At 43.9% G+C, this 17,755-nt stretch overlaps 1 protein-coding gene and 1 long non-coding RNA gene across 8 annotated transcripts in view; both read right to left on the bottom strand.

Moving 5' to 3' along the window:
- The window catches only part of LOC125963407 (uncharacterized), a 68,705-nt gene that overhangs the window by 6,206 nt on the left and 44,744 nt on the right, over positions 1–17,755 (bottom strand). Inside the window, exon 1 of one of the 2 annotated variants that reach the window (XR_007475355.1) lies at positions 13,748–14,332. The exons of the other annotated variant lie outside the window; for it this stretch is intronic. This is a non-coding gene — a long non-coding RNA (uncharacterized LOC125963407). Of the gene's footprint in view, positions 1–13,747; positions 14,333–17,755 lie in introns of those variants that run through there. 2 annotated transcript variants of the gene reach the window in all.
- METTL17 (methyltransferase like 17) lies at positions 122–6,451 on the bottom strand. 6 transcript variants are annotated; one of them, XM_012534514.3, is made up of 14 exons: positions 6,303–6,450; positions 5,997–6,150; positions 5,774–5,908; positions 4,812–4,890; positions 4,496–4,577; positions 4,133–4,206; positions 3,576–3,670; positions 3,141–3,211; positions 2,843–2,950; positions 2,504–2,572; positions 1,749–1,799; positions 1,400–1,492; positions 991–1,175; positions 122–915 (listed from the first exon to the last, which is right to left on the bottom strand). In XM_012534514.3, the coding sequence occupies exons 1-14, from the start codon at positions 6,381–6,383 to the stop codon at positions 810–812; spliced, it is 1,383 nt and encodes a 460-aa protein (XP_012389968.1). In that variant the 5' UTR covers positions 6,384–6,450; the 3' UTR covers positions 122–809. The 6 variants fall into 6 exon arrangements, with proteins under 6 accessions (XP_012389968.1, XP_033291813.1, XP_033291815.1 ...); XM_033435922.2 differs by having other exon boundaries at positions 4,496–4,571; XM_033435924.2 differs by lacking the exon at positions 1,400–1,492 and having other exon boundaries at positions 6,303–6,451.

The following is a 17,755-nucleotide window of genomic DNA, read 5'->3' as shown; positions in this document are numbered from 1 at the left end:
CTTCCAGGACAGGGTGAGCTGGAGATGTGTGTGGGAAACATTGAAAATCTGAGGATTCTCTTCATTATAGGATAGGCCATGACAACAGACTTCTACACCTTTTAAGAATCACAAGATCCACTTCCATTCTTTGAAAACTTTTAATTATTATTAAAACCTAAGCAAACACAGCTATATAGGGGTACTGTTGCTGACACTCAGCCTCTGTTCACCAGTGCTGAACAGAGACACAGAGACAGAGTTTTCGGTGAAGTATAAAAGAGTAGCTTTTATTGCTTTGCCAGGCAAAGGAGGCCACATCAGGCTAATGCCCTAAAGACCGTGCCCTCCCTTAAGAGAGAACAGCAAGGGGTCTTATAGTTTGGAAGTGGAAAATAGGGCCACAGATAAGGATCAGGGTAGATGCAAGCTTGCATTCTTCACTTCTGGAAAATTTCAAAGCTCGTGTTAGGTGCTCTCCTCTCCAGACTGGTTCTGGTGGTCCTTGAGATTATCGCACGGTGACCTTCTTTCTGGAATGAACAATGCTCACAAGGGAAGGGAGTGTTAGGGAGTGTTTCCTTGGAGGAGTAAACACCAGGTGCATAGTACAATTCTAGCTAGAAGGCCATCATTTGCAAAGTGCAATTAAACAAGAAAGAAAAGCATCTGTGAAAGGATGGCCGAGTGAGCTAAAAGAATAAGGCCTACTATAATGGAGGCTATGTTAACTAGTTTTTTGCTGTAAAAGTACCAGCACTCCCATCCTGGATACCAGGTAGCTTCAGCCTTGGCAGTCATGATAGAAGAAAACACGTTACACATCCTTGTCAACTCTCAGGGGGATCTTGAGCAGGTGATGGAGGAAGCTCAGATGGCGTGATCACAGGTAAACGATCTCCCCAGGAGCTGACACGGGCACAGCGATACAAATCCCTATATAAAACAGAGGGTCAATGTGGGCTGCAGGTTCTTGCTACCTTCCACTAATTTTGGCCACACCCTCTATACCTGCCATGTCTGCGGGCTGTGATCACAGCATGCTGCATATGCCCATCTGGACAGCACAGGTGACAATGCACATGGCGTGGCCGTTTAAGAACAGGCTGAGTGATTCGGGGCCAGCGATTAGCCTCCTCCGGAGACCCTCGAGCAAGGATTACCATCGAGAACTTTTCCTCCTTTGGCTTCTTGTTCTAAGATAAGGATATAGAGATGGCTTAGAGGTAAAAGACAAGGGAAAAAAAATTTTTGAACCCCACTCATACAGCGCTTTTCATATTCTATAAGTCATGCACATTCAGGGCCTAAAATCTCCAAGCTATTCTCTGAATTTTCCAAATCCTCCCACCTCTGAGTCTTTTTCATTGTGCCCTCCCAGGCTACTTTCTCCCTACCACAGTATTCCCAGAGTACATACCCAGCTGAAGGGGATGGGATGGTAGGCCTGGGAAAAGCTACAGGCCAGGGGCTTAGAGGCTGTCAACTGGGGACAGGGAAGTTCATGGGGACACTGTGAACACAAACAAAAGACATGACGTAAGACAAAAGAACAGATCATAAAACCGAAAAACTAAGAGTGAGAGTCAAGAAGGGCTAGGGATAAGGGAGCACAGGAGCAGAGGGTAGGAAAGCCAGAGGAATCACTAAGAAAGAAACTGGACAGGGACACAAAGTAGTGGAGGTGGCTTAGCTTTACTCTCTTACTTTTCCTGGCCACAGCTGAGTTCAGATCTTTGCATGCTGGGAAAGGGAGAAGTAATACTCACCGGGGCAAAGACAAAACCAGGTCGAGGGTCCAAAGGTGACTTCTCTTTTCCCTGAAATCAAAGGAAATCAAAAAAATTAGGTTGGGCCTGAGGGGTCTATTCTCATAACTCAATCTCTGCACTCAGTAAATTGAGGACTCCTCTAACATTCAATTCTGGTAATTATTAACTATGTTCTTTGAATTAAGCTGGCTGCTTCTTTAATACTCCAGACAAAGAACTTTCTCTTTGCAGCAGGAGAAAGGCAGAAACTTGGCACATAGTATGGTGCTCTCCCTTGTCAGCAACCTCCACTCTCAAAAAGATCCCACTCTAAATAAAACAATTAAATTTATGATTATACACTGGCTCATACTGTCCCAAAGAGATAAGGTTCTCGGCTCAGAAATGCCCTGGATCAGGAGTCGGCAAACATGTTTTTTTTAAAAGGCCCGGAGAGTAGGCAAAATCTGTTTCTTTCCTAACTATTCAACTGCTGTTTGTACTGTGAAAACAGCCACAGACAACAGACATACAGCCACAGACATACAAACAAACACGGCTCATATAAAAACAGGTGGCGGGCTGGATCTGACCCACAGGCCCAAGTCTGCCAACCACTACCCTATATCATAATGACTTCATATGCCTACTATCTTGAGAATTATCCTCACCATTGTATGACAGAGTCCCTTCAGTTTTCACAGGCGTGCCAGTAACTGGTGAGAATAGGTAGGGTATGGAGGGTAAGGTGAAAAAAGGAGAAAGAACCTTACGTTAAGGACCAGGTCCCTGGCGTCCATGAGAAGGGAGTGCCCAGCTTTTGTTCCATTCTCCACCAATATCTGATTACAAAAGCGGAAAATAACAAGCCCCAAATTACATGAAAACATAAATGTCAGTAGCTCTGTAAGAACATTCCCAGATGGAATAGGGATCCTAAAGAAATGGGCATTATATACAAGATGTGGATGGGGACCCTACAAGAGGGACAAAGGGATCTATATAAGAGAAAAATGGTCAAGAATGAAGACAAGCTCCAATGGGGAGAAGGAAAGCCATGAAACCCATGAAGCTATTTTAAAACTTGAAGGGAAAAAGGGGTTTCTACTCACCAGAAAATGACCTGTCTTGCGCCACAAGGTTTGGACTACGTCAGTGCGGTTGGCCTTGCTGGGCAGTTCACTGAGAGAAAAGGCTGATACCACCACATCAAATTGTACCTGGTGCACAGGACAAGGAACATGACAGACCTGACATCTCCCTCTTCTAAGAGTACAACAAAGGTCTATCCCACTAAATTTCTTCTGCTTTCTTTTATTTTCTAACACTTAATGCTAGGTTGCAAAGCCAAGGCCACAGTTTTCCATGTGCATACTCCACATTTAGCATACTTTAAACATCGCCACTTGCCTTGGGTGATACAGGTAGGAACTGTCTGAAAAAGACACCTGGCACATAAGGCATCCCAGATCCTGAACCACCTGTAGAAGTAGAGATGTGGCAACTATGAGTGTACAGGTGTAAACTGAAGTGACATTCCGATAAGAAACATGGCCCCGAGAACAAAGAAAAACGCTAGCTGAGGGTGAGATGCAATAGAGGAAGCAACTATAAAAAAGGGCCGGGAGAATACTGGGTCACCTGTCCTGTTATTCTTGTCCTACCCATTCACAGTCCAACAAAGGCCTCCAGCACCTTCTGCTGGACTATCGCATTGGAAGATCAGACTCATTTTTAACTTTTAGCCCTCTCCACTACTCCCCAATAAAAGACCCTCTCTTGTACTCCTTTGCTTTTTAAATTCCTTCAACTCTGGAAAAGCCCTTCCTTATACTTTGTCCTCACCTTTCAGTAGCTTTTCTGCCAATTCCAACATGGCTGCTGAGCTGTCCACGCACATATATTCCCGTAGGCTCTGGCCCCAAGTACTATGAGCAGCCCTAAAATGGCAAAAAATAAATCGCCAGCCCTCATGACAGAATCACCCTTGCGAGAGACCCCTCTGTTCCCAACCCACCCCTGGAGAAACACAGTGCTATGTTAAAATAGTTGGAAAAACTAACAGTGTTATTTTCTTATTTCATTTACAACTCCTTAAAAAAAGGCAGACTCAAAAATTATTTGTGCACAAAAAAATCTTGATGATATGTAAAACCTCCACCCTAGACTAAATTCCTTTCCTTTTTTATCCTTCTAATCATGGATCTTGTTTTCACTTGACATTTCTTTATGTTCTGACCCTAATCCATATACCTTCTCATGCCTTGTCTCATCTCAGGGAAGAAACATTCCAGTCCCCAACTTCCCTATTCTCCCTCTGGTTCTCCAGTCTCTTGATATTGATGTGGTATAAGCATGGCTCTCTAGAACTAGAAGTGACAGAGAAAGAGAAAGAGACTCACCAGGTGACAGAGCCAGTACCTGAGCCAAAGTCCATCAAGGTTTGCGGCTGGAACTCTGGAAGTCGAGCTTGGATCTAAAGAAATATACAACACCCCACAGTAGACGCTTGGTAAACATGAATTAGGGGGCCACAACAGAGAAAATGAGATATGAATGCCTTTTAAGATTCAATGTAAATGCTTTATAGAATAGAAAGCTCTTAAAACAGTGCTTCTAAACCTTTCTTGGGTCAAAAATTCCTTTCAGAGGATAGAGAACCTCCTAAAAAAAAAAAAATGCACATGCAACGTCCCAAGTATCCTACCCCAGAAGACTACTTTATGAATAAAAGAACTGACAGTAGGAAATTGAGCGAATTTCACCTCATGGAATGCCCTGGAGACTGCTGCAAAGCCACCATCCAGTCTTGCTGCCATATACACCAGGCTCAGTCCCTCACTGTAGCTGCCAGAAAAACCAGAGTCATACCACTGGGAAACAACCTCTATCCCGTAGCTACCCTCTGACTTTTAGGAAATGAAATCCTTGGAAAGGGCTCTTCCAGCTCAACACTTTCACTTCTCAACACAGAAGAGTCCTAGGGAGGCTTACAAGCCAGGTCACTTTTTTCAAACACAAAATTGTGTAACTGTACTTCCCCAAGTCTCCTTCTTCTGCAGCCCTTCTAGTCTCCCTTACCTCAACTCTTGCCAATGATAGGTAGTTCTACGCAGAGCATGCAGCACTTCTCCACAAAGTTTTTCCATCTGACATGAGTCTGGGGTGAGAACAAGGACTGGAAGTGAGGACCTAGGAAGAACAGGGCTCAGATCCAATATTTGAATAGACTGCCTGCCCATTCATCCCCAATTCCCACCTGGGAAAAGCCTCAAAGCTTAAGAGAGAAGTCAAACCTAGAGAAAAGTTTCAGGTAAGAATAACAATGACCACCACCACCACCAAAGTGTATCAGATAGTATATTTCCTCTAACAGCAGTTTACTCAACTCAACCAACTCTATCCCACAGGTTTGTTCTATATTAAAAGGAGGTGTAACAAAAATTTAAAGGATAGGATAAACACAGTATTTTGTGGATTTCTTCACCTCCCCAAAACTTAATATTGTGACGTCTCCAATCCTCCTATAGGGAGGAAAGGGGCTTGAAAAACTAAAATCTCATGATTGTGTTTTGTTCAGTACTATCTTATCTACCGAGCACCTACTATGAACCAGATCCTATGAGAAGTTCGGAGAATACAAGATAAATAAAAGGCAGGTCTCTTAATAAGAGACAACTCATAACCATAAAAATAACCTGATAAATTATTCTCCTTTCCCTGTAGTGGGTTTTAGTACTGGACATGAACTTTATTTTACTTGAACAAAAACTTAGATGGTCTTAATCCAGTGGACTGGGAGGACAAAGCCAAAGATCTAAGTTTCGACAGGATACTGAAGCACTCACTGACTTTTACTCAAGCCCCACGCGCAATCTCTGAAATAATGTCTTCTCTTAGTAAGGCATCATTGTAATAACTGCTCTCGCCAGAAAGTCACATAAGAAATTGCAGTATCTATTTAAGGGGCTGCGAAATTATTTCTTGCTCTTCATTTCCCTCTGCTTTTTCAATTTGGCCTACTCTTTATTCTTAAGCCCTACCTGCGTTTTCCAGGAATTTTTTCTCAAGATGGACAGCCCGTCTTTGCAACTCCTCTGGCTCTACAGGTAAATGCCGACTCCAGAGATAATTGGTCAGTGCTTGCACCTGCTTCTCCATATTGGGCATCGAGCTCTCTAAGGACCAAAGATGAAAAGTGGAATCACTTGCACGCAGGCCCACTTTCCGCTTCTTCTCGAGCCTCCATTTCCCCCCGTTACTCACCCAGCAGCAGTAACTGCGCGGCGTCAACCAATACTTGAGGCAGCCGCACGTGCGACAGCTGCAGGATGCCGGGGTGTCGGCGATGGGACCTCTTCCCCAGGAAATCAGACTTGTTATCCACCTGGGATACGCCGGGCACGAGGGCAGCGAGCGCCTGCAGGCCGGGAAAGAAAAGCTGATTGGGGGGGCAGAAAGCATGGCTGCGGACGCTGGTTAAGGGAGGGGCGGCCGAGAGCGGTCCTCCTCGGAGCGGAGCTGTTTCTGAGACCCACAGCCTCTTCGACAGCAGGGAAAGTAAGCACTCACTCGGGACTGGGTAGCTATTCCGAGGCCGCGGCGCCATCTGCCTAATGTCAGCAGATACGCCGGTCCTCTAGCGGTCGCCATGGAGCCAGAGGTGAACCGGAACCGGAAATTTAGGTGCAGTGACCCTCTCTCTCGCCGCGGCGAACATCCTCCGCGGAACGTCGGCGAGGGACAGAATCAGCCAATGAGGAGAACGAGTGCTTGCTAGTAGCCAATAAGCAATCGATATGTAAAGCTCCTTGAAGAGCGTACGTGCGCCTCAGTTCGGACGTAGCGAGCCGGAAGTGAGGTGACCTCGACTCTGTGTTGGGATTTGTCTCCTCCTCCAGGAATCTAGGGGGCGGGAGGGGGAAGGGGCGGGCCCTTTGCTGCGGTCTCTAGAAACGCGTCAGAGACCCGCGGAGTTTGTGTTTGTATTAACTACCTGTGGTGTTTTTTTTTCTCTTCTGGGGAACGCTGAAGTCTTGGGATTTTTACCTTCTGTGTGAAACGGAGAGAATGCAGTATCGGAAAGGTGAAATAAGGAAAGCCAGATTTAGGCGTCCGAATTTAACAGGATAATAGGTAATACTAGATTTAATGTTTTTTGCATGTTAGATTCTCTTAATATTAAACCAGTACTCTTAGATAAATAGCCACCATGAGAACATTATGTTCCAGGTAGTGTGGCAAGCACTTTTATATGGTACTACCTCATTTAGTCCCCACAATTCTATAGGGTAGATTACTTTAACCCCATTTTGCACCCAGTGAAAGTGAGTGTTCAGGTGGCTCTTACGCCCAAGATCACAGAGCTTGTTAGGTGAAAACAAGATTTAAACCTCGGCAGTCTAAGTCTGATCGTTACCTTTAAATATATGCTCTACTGCATAATGTTGGTACTTAGAATGCAAGTTACCAAGTGCCAACTACAGATTGGCACTTGCCATCTACCTCTACAAGGATTAAATCATGAGCTGCTGCAGCTGCTGAACTTTAACACTCTGAAAGGAGTTCAGGGTGGAGATCAAGAATGAGGCACTCTGTGCTCTGGAAAGAACTGGCGGAGAAGACCTTCAGAGAGTTAGATACTTTCAGAAGATGATTTTTATGAGCCCAATTCTTGCATCTCCGCATATCTAGAAAAGCACTAAAATATTTCTTGGTGAAGTCTGCTTCTCATGACTAGCAGTGACCTTCACGAGAGTAGCAGCAACCTTCTGCAAAAATGTGTGCTTGGGACCTCCTGGCGGTCCAGTGGTTAAGACTCTGTGCTTCCACTGCAGGTGACACGGGTTCGATCCCTGGTTGGGGAACTAAGATCCCACATGCCGTGTGGCTTGGCCAAATAAATAAATAAATAATTTAAAACGTGTGCTTGATTGCAGGTATCCCCCGCACCCCTCACGAAAATCACATATATACTGACCTAACCCCCTGCCTCTTTGGAGCAGAGCTATCTGAAATGCTGTCTCCTGGGCTATACTCCTCATTTTGCCCCCAAATAAAACTTAATTCACAACGCTCACATTGTGCTTTTTTTTCAGTCAACACAAGTTAACTAAGAACAATAAGCTAAATGTTCTGAAGTATTAAATTAACATGTAGCATTAAAAAGAACTTACCCAGTCTAACCTCTTGATTCCTATAGCAAACACATTAGTTAACTATGGTGTATTTTAACCTTTTGGGATAGAAATCTGGTGGCTGGATGGGTAGCAGTATTGTCTTTGGTGTAACTGCAAGCATCCAAATATGAAAATTATGTGATAAAGTATGGGGAACTATATCAGTTGGAGAGTTAAATGTCTGGTTTGCATTTGGGTTATTAAACTTTGCTTCTAATAAAGGAGGCCTTTCCATAATCTGAGTGCTCTGGAAGGAGACTTAAGGGGCGCTTAAGACCGCTGTTGTAAATGCCCCACTCACTGCTCTCCTCCCTTTCAGGTTCACCTTCTCTCCCCACCACCCCACCGCTTTGATTCATGCTGCCACACTTAGTCTCATTTCTTGTGACACTTTGTTTTACTTTATGTTGCTGGCTCAAGTGTTAGCAAGATAAACTATATCACTGTAGGTTAGCTATAGCATAAGATTGGCTATATTATTTTTTGACATAGGGAGGTAGCAGAACATAGGGATAAAGTGCTTGGCATCTGGAGTCTGGCAGTCTGAATTTGAATTCTAGAGCAGCAAGACAATAATAGTTGCTATCTCACAGGGTTATTGGAGTGAGGATTTAATAAGATAATGTCTGGCCCAAAGTAAATGCTCAATGTGTTTATGCTATTATTATTATCATATGTATTTGGGGAACTTAAAGGGACATGATCACATTTTAATTTTTAGTATGAATTCATGTCTTATTTCCAAGACAAACTTGAAAATGGGGATATTTGGGACCAAGTAAGACAAGGCACTGGAGACTGAGAAGTAATGAGCAGGAGAGCTTGGTGGTGCCTCTGAATGTCCCTCCTGCTTTTCCTTTAGCACTACCAACATAGATGTGGCTTCATTTATTTTGACACTGGCCTAATTAGGATTGTTCCCTTCCTTCAATAATACAACATCTCAAAAGCTGACATAGTTCTGAATTTATGTGTCTTTGTTCTTAAGCCAAAGTGTTGTTCATAAAAACAAAATAAAACAAAAACTTCCACGTCAGCCTCCTCAGGGATCAAGGATGTCCTTGATCGAAAACAGTGCACATAATTTTTTGTGCATTGATGATGCTTAATCAATATTTGTTGATGATGTTAATAAAGTGATATATTTGTTTCCATGCTTGGAAAATCTCAGCAGGATAGACTAGGTTGAGGAGCTGAGTCTAGTCATTTAACCAGGTCACAATCCCATAAAGCATAGATGAGCCCATTTCATACCTAATCCATGAATTCTACCAACTTAACACTGATCATACTTTGACCTGGGTCATATTTCCAATTAGTGGCTCTACATTTAAAAAACAGATAAAAGTGTGGAGAAACTAGACAATATTAAAGAGAAATACCCCCCCAATTAAGTAAAGGAAAATAAGAAAGATTCTTTGAGGAAGGTTTGGATAAGTTGGTTAGAGATGGATAATGAGCAATGGAAAGAGCTAATAATTAGATCTAGAGAAAGTCTCGGTAATGAAGATGTGAAGCAACTGGAATAATATCTTGGGAATAAAGAAATTCTACCATCAAAGATCCCAAGTAGTGCCCTTTTTGTCGCTTTCTTCTTGTTGTTTTCCTTTTTAAAATCTTCTCTTAAGGCATTATTTATTGTGTTTATTTGCATTTGTGTGTCTTCTAGATTAGTCTTTATCTTTTAAACAATTTTCACTTTTATTTTTAACTTTCCTGAATATGTCACCCTTTTTTCTGAATTTTTTATTAATTTTGATACATGTTCTTTCATGTCTTGTATTATTTTCTTAGCTTGTTTTGAAATCATGGATTACAGTTTTAATCTGTTTTGTGGACAGGTCTATGTTGGTTTATGTTCTTAAGGAAGCAGACATTAAGATGGAATTAGATTTATATGAGATTTATTGGGAGAATGCCTGTGAGGGGGAAAGAGAGAGGAAGCCAGAAGAGGCAGGATGAGCTGTCAGACTGTGATGCAGGTCTGACCTCTGTGAAATAGGGAGGGAAGGAAAACAGGTTGGATAGGCACAGGTCTAAAAGTTTCAGCCGGGTTAATGGAGGTTAAGGTGGCCATCAGAGGAGTCTTGCATCCTGAGAAATGGATCTGACTTAGTATCCCTGCTACACTCAGTCATTGTCTGAGACAGCCCATGGGAAGCGTAGCAGATTCAGAGGGTGGCAGTTGGGGCCATCAGTTAATTATGATCCCCACAGCGGGAGATCTGAGTAGTTCATTTCCACAGCTGCCCTAGAGCCACACAGATCGACTTCTCCAGATAGGTTCAAGAGACAATTCCTTCAAGCTTTGTATGGGACTCTGTTTTTGAAGAGAAACTTGGAAGATGGAGGTTAGTGGGGAAAATTATAGTCACTGTTACTGCAGTTGATCTCGGGGCTGCAACTGGCACCCATCCTCTCCCTCCTTTACTATCCATTCTCATTTCCCCTTGCCCCCAACTATTATGTCTTAGTGGCTTGTCTGGTGTTATGACCCAAACCCTTGTTCCTGAGTGGTCCAAACTCTTGATAGTCATATCTTTCTCTGGCTGACGTTGCTGCACATACACACTCACAGCTACAATGGAGCATGGGAATGCTGGGAAGCACCCAAGTAGAACACTTGGGTTCCATCTGAATTCTTCTCTACTCCCGTTGTGTAAAAACAGCCCTACCTCTTCCTGCTAACTAGGGTTACTTAGCCCTGATAGTATGGTAACTCCTCTTCTCATCTGCTGCTCCCTAGACCCAAGAAATCCGAAGTGTCATGGCAGCAGCTGTAGCTTGTAGTTCAGTGAGACCCTTGATATATCCCCTGGCAAGGGTGCATCCTCTTTGGGGACCTGGACCTTTGACACTGCAGAGCCCAGAGTTACAGAGATGAAAGCATGAAATTTCTGTGGGTCAGTGGGAGTGATGGTAAGTGAAGCCATTCCTGCTTCTACTTCTTGATTACCAGACCTGTGTATTCTTCCTTTTGGGGACACAGTGTCATTTAGAGGTTTCTGGTTCAATAAATACACTGCATCCTGAAGGACCATACCCCATCCTTTCAGAATGTTGCCTCCAAACTGTTGCTTCAGCTGTGCCTTTAGAAAGCCAGCCTGTTACCCTCCCGTCTCCTCCCCTTCCTTTCCCTTCCTTCCCCTTTTCTTCCTCTCCCTTCTTCCCTTCCTCCCTCCTTTCCTCCTTTTTTTATCTATCTATCTATCTATCTATCTATCTTTCTTGGACCTGGAGTGACCTTCACTTTCTCTTTTGTTCTGAAGTAAATACCAATGAACTCTTCCCATTAGTCCCTTACATTCCTCTAGAGGTAAGTGATATTGTTGAAGTAACTTCAGCAGAAGTTAGGGGAGCTCTTATGAACTGTGATTAAATAGAATGTGGTAGTTTAGCTAATTCTCCTTGGTTATAGCCCTCTGTATCTTTGATTTTACTTATCAAGCCAGCAGAGCCGCCTGGTGATGACTGCACTACCTTTTCGTCTTATGATATTTGACTTCTGTCTTTTTCAGATTGGATAAATAATTTATCCTCACCTGATTCACTGATGCAGCCCACATAGGAGGCCCCAAGCAATAGTCTTGATGCCAAAGGCAGGGTCATTCTTCCCCTTGCAGTGTCCATGGTTATGATGGTAATGAAAGTGGGCTCTCACTGCGGGTATTTAATTGCTGCAACAGAAGGATTTTCTCTTCTTAGTTCAAATATACCCCACTGAACTACTTTGAGAAATATCCAAGGTATGTGGGTGAAACCAAGCGATGCCCTGTGGGGCTCCCGGGCACGGAGGCCGTTTTCGTGCCCTGTTTCTTGTAGGCAAGACTCCAGCCTCCAGGACCTTCCCTGAGTTCCAAAGGGCAGATTCGAACAGTTGCTAATCAAGGGAACGGCAGCCAAGAAACCACCTGAGGCCAGATTAAAGGACCAGAGGAGCTCATCCAGATTAGGGGACCGACCACCTGAGACAAGATGAAGGGAACGCAGGCCCTGCTCACCCCTGACCTTGTCAGAGACCCCACCCTTGAACCGTTGCTATAAAACTTCTCCTCCAATCCTCCCGGGTTGGGACACATAGTTTTCAAGGACAGGAGCCCACTGTGTCCCCCTTTGCCTGGCAAAGTGATAAAGCTATCCTTCTCTACTTCACCCAATACTCTGTCTCCAAGATTTGATTCGGCACTGGCGTACAGAGACGTTGAGTTTTGGCATCATGGGGACAAAATTTCTAAAATGCAGGCAGCTGTCTGTTTGCTCACTATACGCACAGCACTTAGAATAGCGCTTGTCACATCAAAGACACTCAGAAATGTCAGGGGCTTCCCTGGTGGCGCAGTGGTTAAGAATCCACCTGCCAACCCAGGGGACACAGGCTCGAGCCCTGGTCCGGGAAGATCCCACATGCCGCAGAACAACTAAGCCCGTGCACCACAACTAGTGAGCCTGCACTTCAGAGCTGGTGAGCCACAGCTACTGAGCTCGCGTGCCGCAACTACCAAAGCCAGCGTGCCTAGAGCCCGTGCTCTGCAACAAGAGAAGCCACGGCAGTAGCCTCCGCTCACCACAACTAGAGAAAGCCCGAGTGCAGCAACAAAGACCCCCACACAGCCTAAAACAAATTAAATAAATAAATAAATTTATATATAAAAAAAAAAGAGATAGCTTGTGCACAAGGGAGAAGATGGGGAAAAAAAGTGCTAGCTCCCTGAGTAGAAGGGGCAAGTTGCTTTTATAACAAAAAGGAGAGTTTGTCTCATGATTACCAGTAATTTCCAGAAATCATAAACTTCTTTGATCAACAGCAGGTGGCTCTATGATGGCCAGGAACGGGGAGGCTAACCACACACAGGGCAGGCAGCAAGCAGTGCTTAAATGCCACACTAAAGAAAAGAAACAGCATCATTGGACTCAGTGGAGCAAACAGCTCCTAGATAAACATGAGGAAAAGGCAAAGAACTCACAGCCTTGACTGGCAATAGCTGCTGTTGCTCGTTATGGAAGGGAAGGCAGGTCCTCTCGGTACATTTGCCTAAAAAGATAACACTGTTAGCAGGGTAATCTTCGGAAGAGGGAGTAAATTACAGTTGTGTGTACATAGGAGAGAGCGTATGTGTGTGTGTATCTGTCATGGAGGATGTGTGGGAAATGGGTGGTGACTGTGTGTGTCTCTCTCCTACAGATGCCTCTGCATCTATAAGAAACCCAAGAGTTAGGTAGAGGGAGAGATGCTGTCTGCTGGGAGCAAGGGAGAAGGGCTTTGCTGTCCTTGACTGACCTCTCTACTTTGTTGGTCCTGCACACTCTAGGTTAGCCCATGGGGATTCAGTGCCCCCCTGTGGTTGGCATGGTTCTTCCTAACTTTCCCCAGCTCCCAGGTCCCTTCCTGAGTCAATCCTGAATTTGGTTTCTAGTTACCACGCCCCAACTAACTCAGCTCTCCCTCCTGTCCTATGGTTCTTATTCCATTCTTCCTCATTTCCAGCTCATTCAGAAATCACTTCTGTTCATCTTCTCTTTCCTTAGAGCCCTCTCTGGCTCCTTGCTGGGGATTCAGAGCTTTCGAAAATGATCAAGATTTTTCCTTTTTCTGATCCTGATGTTCTGTCTATGAAGCATTCTCTAGCTCTGTTCTAGCTCTCGATACAATATGGTTCAAGCTAAAGATGGTTCCAGTCCTGTTTGGTAAGGATCTTGGGAAAAGAAAAGGAAATGGTCATTGAAAGTATGGCTGAAAGCAGAGGAGGCTATAGGGGAATCTACAGGCCCCTGGGATGGGAGGGGGCAAAAAATGCATGACCCACCCGTGCTTGAAATCTCCAGCCTCTGCGCACTGACCTCAAATGCTGATAGCATCAGTGACCCAGAAACATGTGAAGAGCCTCGGAATCTAATGTGCTTCTCCTCAAGCCTCCTCTCTATAGTCATACAAACCCTCTGTACCAGAAATAGCTCTCTAACTTCCATATAATCATGTGCCTTCCAATTTCTCCTTCCAAAGTCTGGGCAAGATCACTGGAGTTGAAAGCAGCAGAGAATTGATGGTGTGTGGGACGTCTTCTGTTTAAAGGAAGCAGGGCAGACAGATCGACCTTCTAAAGGCACAGCTGAAAAATTTTTTTTGCCCTCATTTCAGCAAAATCACTGTGTTGTTACAGTCCAGATTTCTACATAATTTATGTTCTTTGGACAGCAATTGATGTCAAATGAGCCAGTCATTCTTGAATCATTGTAGTTATTAGTTTTTAAAAATTAATGTAGTTTGAAAATATTTTGCTCTGTTAAGTCCGTAGCAACTGGTATTGTTAATACCGTCCTTAAAGCAATACTTAGATTTGGAAATGAATTGGTAGTTTTATATACCGTGTTCTCACACTGTAATGGGCTTGCATATGTTAAATTAACATGATCACATTAAATATTAAGGACTATTTTATTATATAAAGTACTATAACTTACATTGTGATTTTTACCATTTCTTAAAGCATTATCTAGATACATAGATAAAGAATTCATATCAAGTTCACACATATTGTCCAAATCTACATATACAAATTTAAGAGTAAAGACATTGTTGGCTATTGCAAACTGTGCCTCAGCTGCCATGTACAACTATTGGGGATATCGTGCTAATTTTTGAGTACCTTCAGAACTGTGCATTGGAACATGAAGGGAAAAAAGAAATAGGTGCTTTGTACCATGTTACATCATAGTATAAAAATGCACTGCAGTCATGCTCTCTGAGAGGAAGAATTTGACAAATTTGTCTTTTTTTTTTTTTCCTATATGCTTCTGCTGCCTAGTCCTTCCTGTATTTGGAAGCAGTGCCTGTCTCCTATCCTGGAAGAGGCACAATCTATAAGGAGTCTTGTCACCCGACATAGTCACCTTTAAGGATTTGGGTAAGAGATGTGGAAAAGTGTTTCGCCTGGATTAGAGCCATGTCAGTCCCGAAAGCAGAAGTTTAGGATGATAGGTTGCACTGGATCCCAAGTAACAGAGGCACATCTGTTGTTTAGTAAATTCATTATTTATATGTCTACATTAGTTACTTGTGGGGCTTCCTCAAATGTGAGGCCCAGGGAAGGGGCTCTCCTTTCTTGGGCCTAAGGGTAGTTCTGGCTATATCTTCAGCACTTAGGCAAAACCAGGCATATAGTCATAGCAGATTCCTAATAAGCATCTGATCAAAAAATTTTTTGAGTGAATTGGATGAGTTCCTGAAAGAGATGTGTTGCTGGCTCTCTGGATGCTCTATGGTTGGTGAACTTTTAAAAAAGAAGAGAATGTTTTCAGGGCAGGAAAAGGTTAGAATTGTCAGCCAGGAAGAGACTAGTTTAGAAATGTTTTCTAAACAGAATACAGATGAGCTCTCAAGTTGACTTTGTATGCACCTAAGGAGGGTAGTTTCTACTTGAGCCATGAAGGCTGGACCCAGAGTTCTGATTGAAAGAACCCTGTTTCTTCAGAGATCAAGGGATAAAGAGCTCTGGCCTAAAATGGGGACTAGCCGTACATGTGAACCTTGAAATGAACTGCAGCAGGCTTCACAGCCTGAATGGTGGCTGAGAGTGTGCGAAGCACATTGTGTGGCTTGAGACAGTCCCCAGAAATTTGCCCTAATGCTCTCTAGTTAGCATGTACTGTGAAAAGTCATTGTCACCATGGTGACAACGTGCTTTACATAACTATGTATCAGAGGAAATGGGAGAGGCCTCCCTCATGCCAGAGAGGTATAGGGATAGAATAGGATCTCAGGCCACATTTTTTGGTGAAAAAGACTTTGCCTTTCAAATTTATATCGCAACAACTTAACCCGCTGACTGCAAAGCTGGCTAAGAAGTTTTCAGTGTGGGCATGTCCTTGACCCGTGCTCTGGCAAAACCACCTGCTGCCTACTCCTGCTTTCCCTCTCTATCTAGAGGTTTAAGGGAAGAAGTTCTAGAGAACAGACTTGGCAAATTTCAAGGGATAGATGGGATGGATCTTTTTTTTACAGACTTGCGCATTTCCATAAATTTTAGGCATCTGCTGAAAACTGTCAGACTGTAATTCTTATCTGTAGCTCCTACCAAGAAAATAAAATCTGTAACGTGGAGAATCTTACCTGTCTCGGGCCTTGTAGCAAACTTAGGTTGTAAGCTGCCCTTCTGGGCCATGTTGATATGGATCCTCAGAGCTTAGGAAACAAGTCCTTCATTCAACTGCAAGGTTGGGCCTGTGGCTCCTTGCTTAAGGGGAGAAAGAAATTTGGCTGTAGCCTTGGCAAGCTGTCAGAAAATGATTGCTAAGATATAAAGAGACAGTTCACAATAGAGGATTATGAGTAGTGAAATAAACATTGGGGAAACTATTTAATCTCACTAGTAAAGAAATGCATGTTAAAACATTAGGATGGGGACTTCCCCGATGGGCCAGTGGTTAAGACTCCGCACTTCCACTGCAGAGGGCACGGGTCTGATCCCTGGTCAGGGAACTAAGATCCCCGCATGCCACATGGCACGGCCCAAAATACCCCCGCCCCCAAAGAAAGCATTAGGGCACAGTTTCTCCTATTAAAAAAGCAAGGTTGCAGTGGAACTTATATTCCACAGCAGATGGCATTATAAATAGGTGTTAACGTTTTGGAGGGCAGTTTGCAATATATCAAGAGCCAAAAGAATTGTTTGTGTTCTTTGATCCGTTGATCCCAATTTTGTTATTCTGTAAACATTTATAGAGTCCCTTCCAAATGACAACATTCTAGGCAGAGACATCAGAGATTGGTGTTGCATACTGTGCCCTTCAGGAACTGACGGTCGGCTGGGGGAAAACATACCAATAATCAGATAATAATAATACAAAGATGAACGGGGAAGATGGGGGCCTAACTGCAGGTCTGGTGAGTGTGTGACAGGGGACAGGGAAGGTTTCCTGCAGGAGATGACACCACACTGAATCTGGGAGGATAAATAATTACCCTAGAAAACCACGTGGGGAAGGATGTTCCAGGCAGAGCCAGAATAAGACCTGGAAGTGGCTGTCCATGGTTCAGCTTGGCTAGAGGATAGGCCTGGAAGTGATTTCAGAAAGTTATTCAACCATTCTCAAGGCTGACATTAGAAAAACTTTTTACACGTTTAGTGTCTTTCCCTTGACTCTGGTTTTTATTTTCTGCCTAGAGGTACATATTCATCCCTTCACTTCCCTGGGATAGACATAGGCAAATCATGCCACCTTGGCTACAAACTCCCCTGTAGTAGCAGCTGGCAAGCATGAGCTGCATTCCCTGGGCCTCTTTAACACAATGCAGGACTTCAGTGTTCCCTGAGCCCCTAATAAGAAGCAGAGATGACTTCTTGGGTAGGAGAGACTGGCAGCTGGAGCCACAGGGCACAAGACAGGCCAGACCTACATGATCCTTTCCCTTTCCCATGGCAGCTCCATCTGGCATGGGGCCCCTGGTGCCTTGGCAGAGCAGAGAGTCAGGCCACAGTATAGGAGAAAGTGATGGGAACACACACTAACTGTCTCCAGAGAAGAATGGACTTAATCCTGCTCACCAGCATTGCCAAGAGTGAGATGGGAAGATTGAAAGCCTGAGAATTATAACCTAAAGGAAAAGTTAAAGGAGAGTGCCTGGGGAAGAAAAAGTTTTGCAACACTAAGAAGAGTCAACATGTAGTTTGTTTTTATATTCCATCTCCTCCAAAACAAGAACAAGCTGAATGGGGTCACAACTGCAGTACATTGGTCCCAAAGGCATTTAGACATATGAGAAAGCACTCTCTAGCAGTGGTCATGTAGATGCCAGCATAGGGAACCTGGGAGACCCTGGAGAGCTCTATGAATAGGAGAAGCCCTGTT

The sequence above is a fragment of the Orcinus orca genome, chromosome 2 (genome assembly GCF_937001465.1).
Source record: "Orcinus orca chromosome 2, mOrcOrc1.1, whole genome shotgun sequence".
In the NCBI taxonomy this organism is placed as follows: Eukaryota; Metazoa; Chordata; class Mammalia; order Artiodactyla; family Delphinidae; genus Orcinus; species Orcinus orca.
This window is presented reverse-complemented; position numbering and strand designations above follow the sequence as displayed.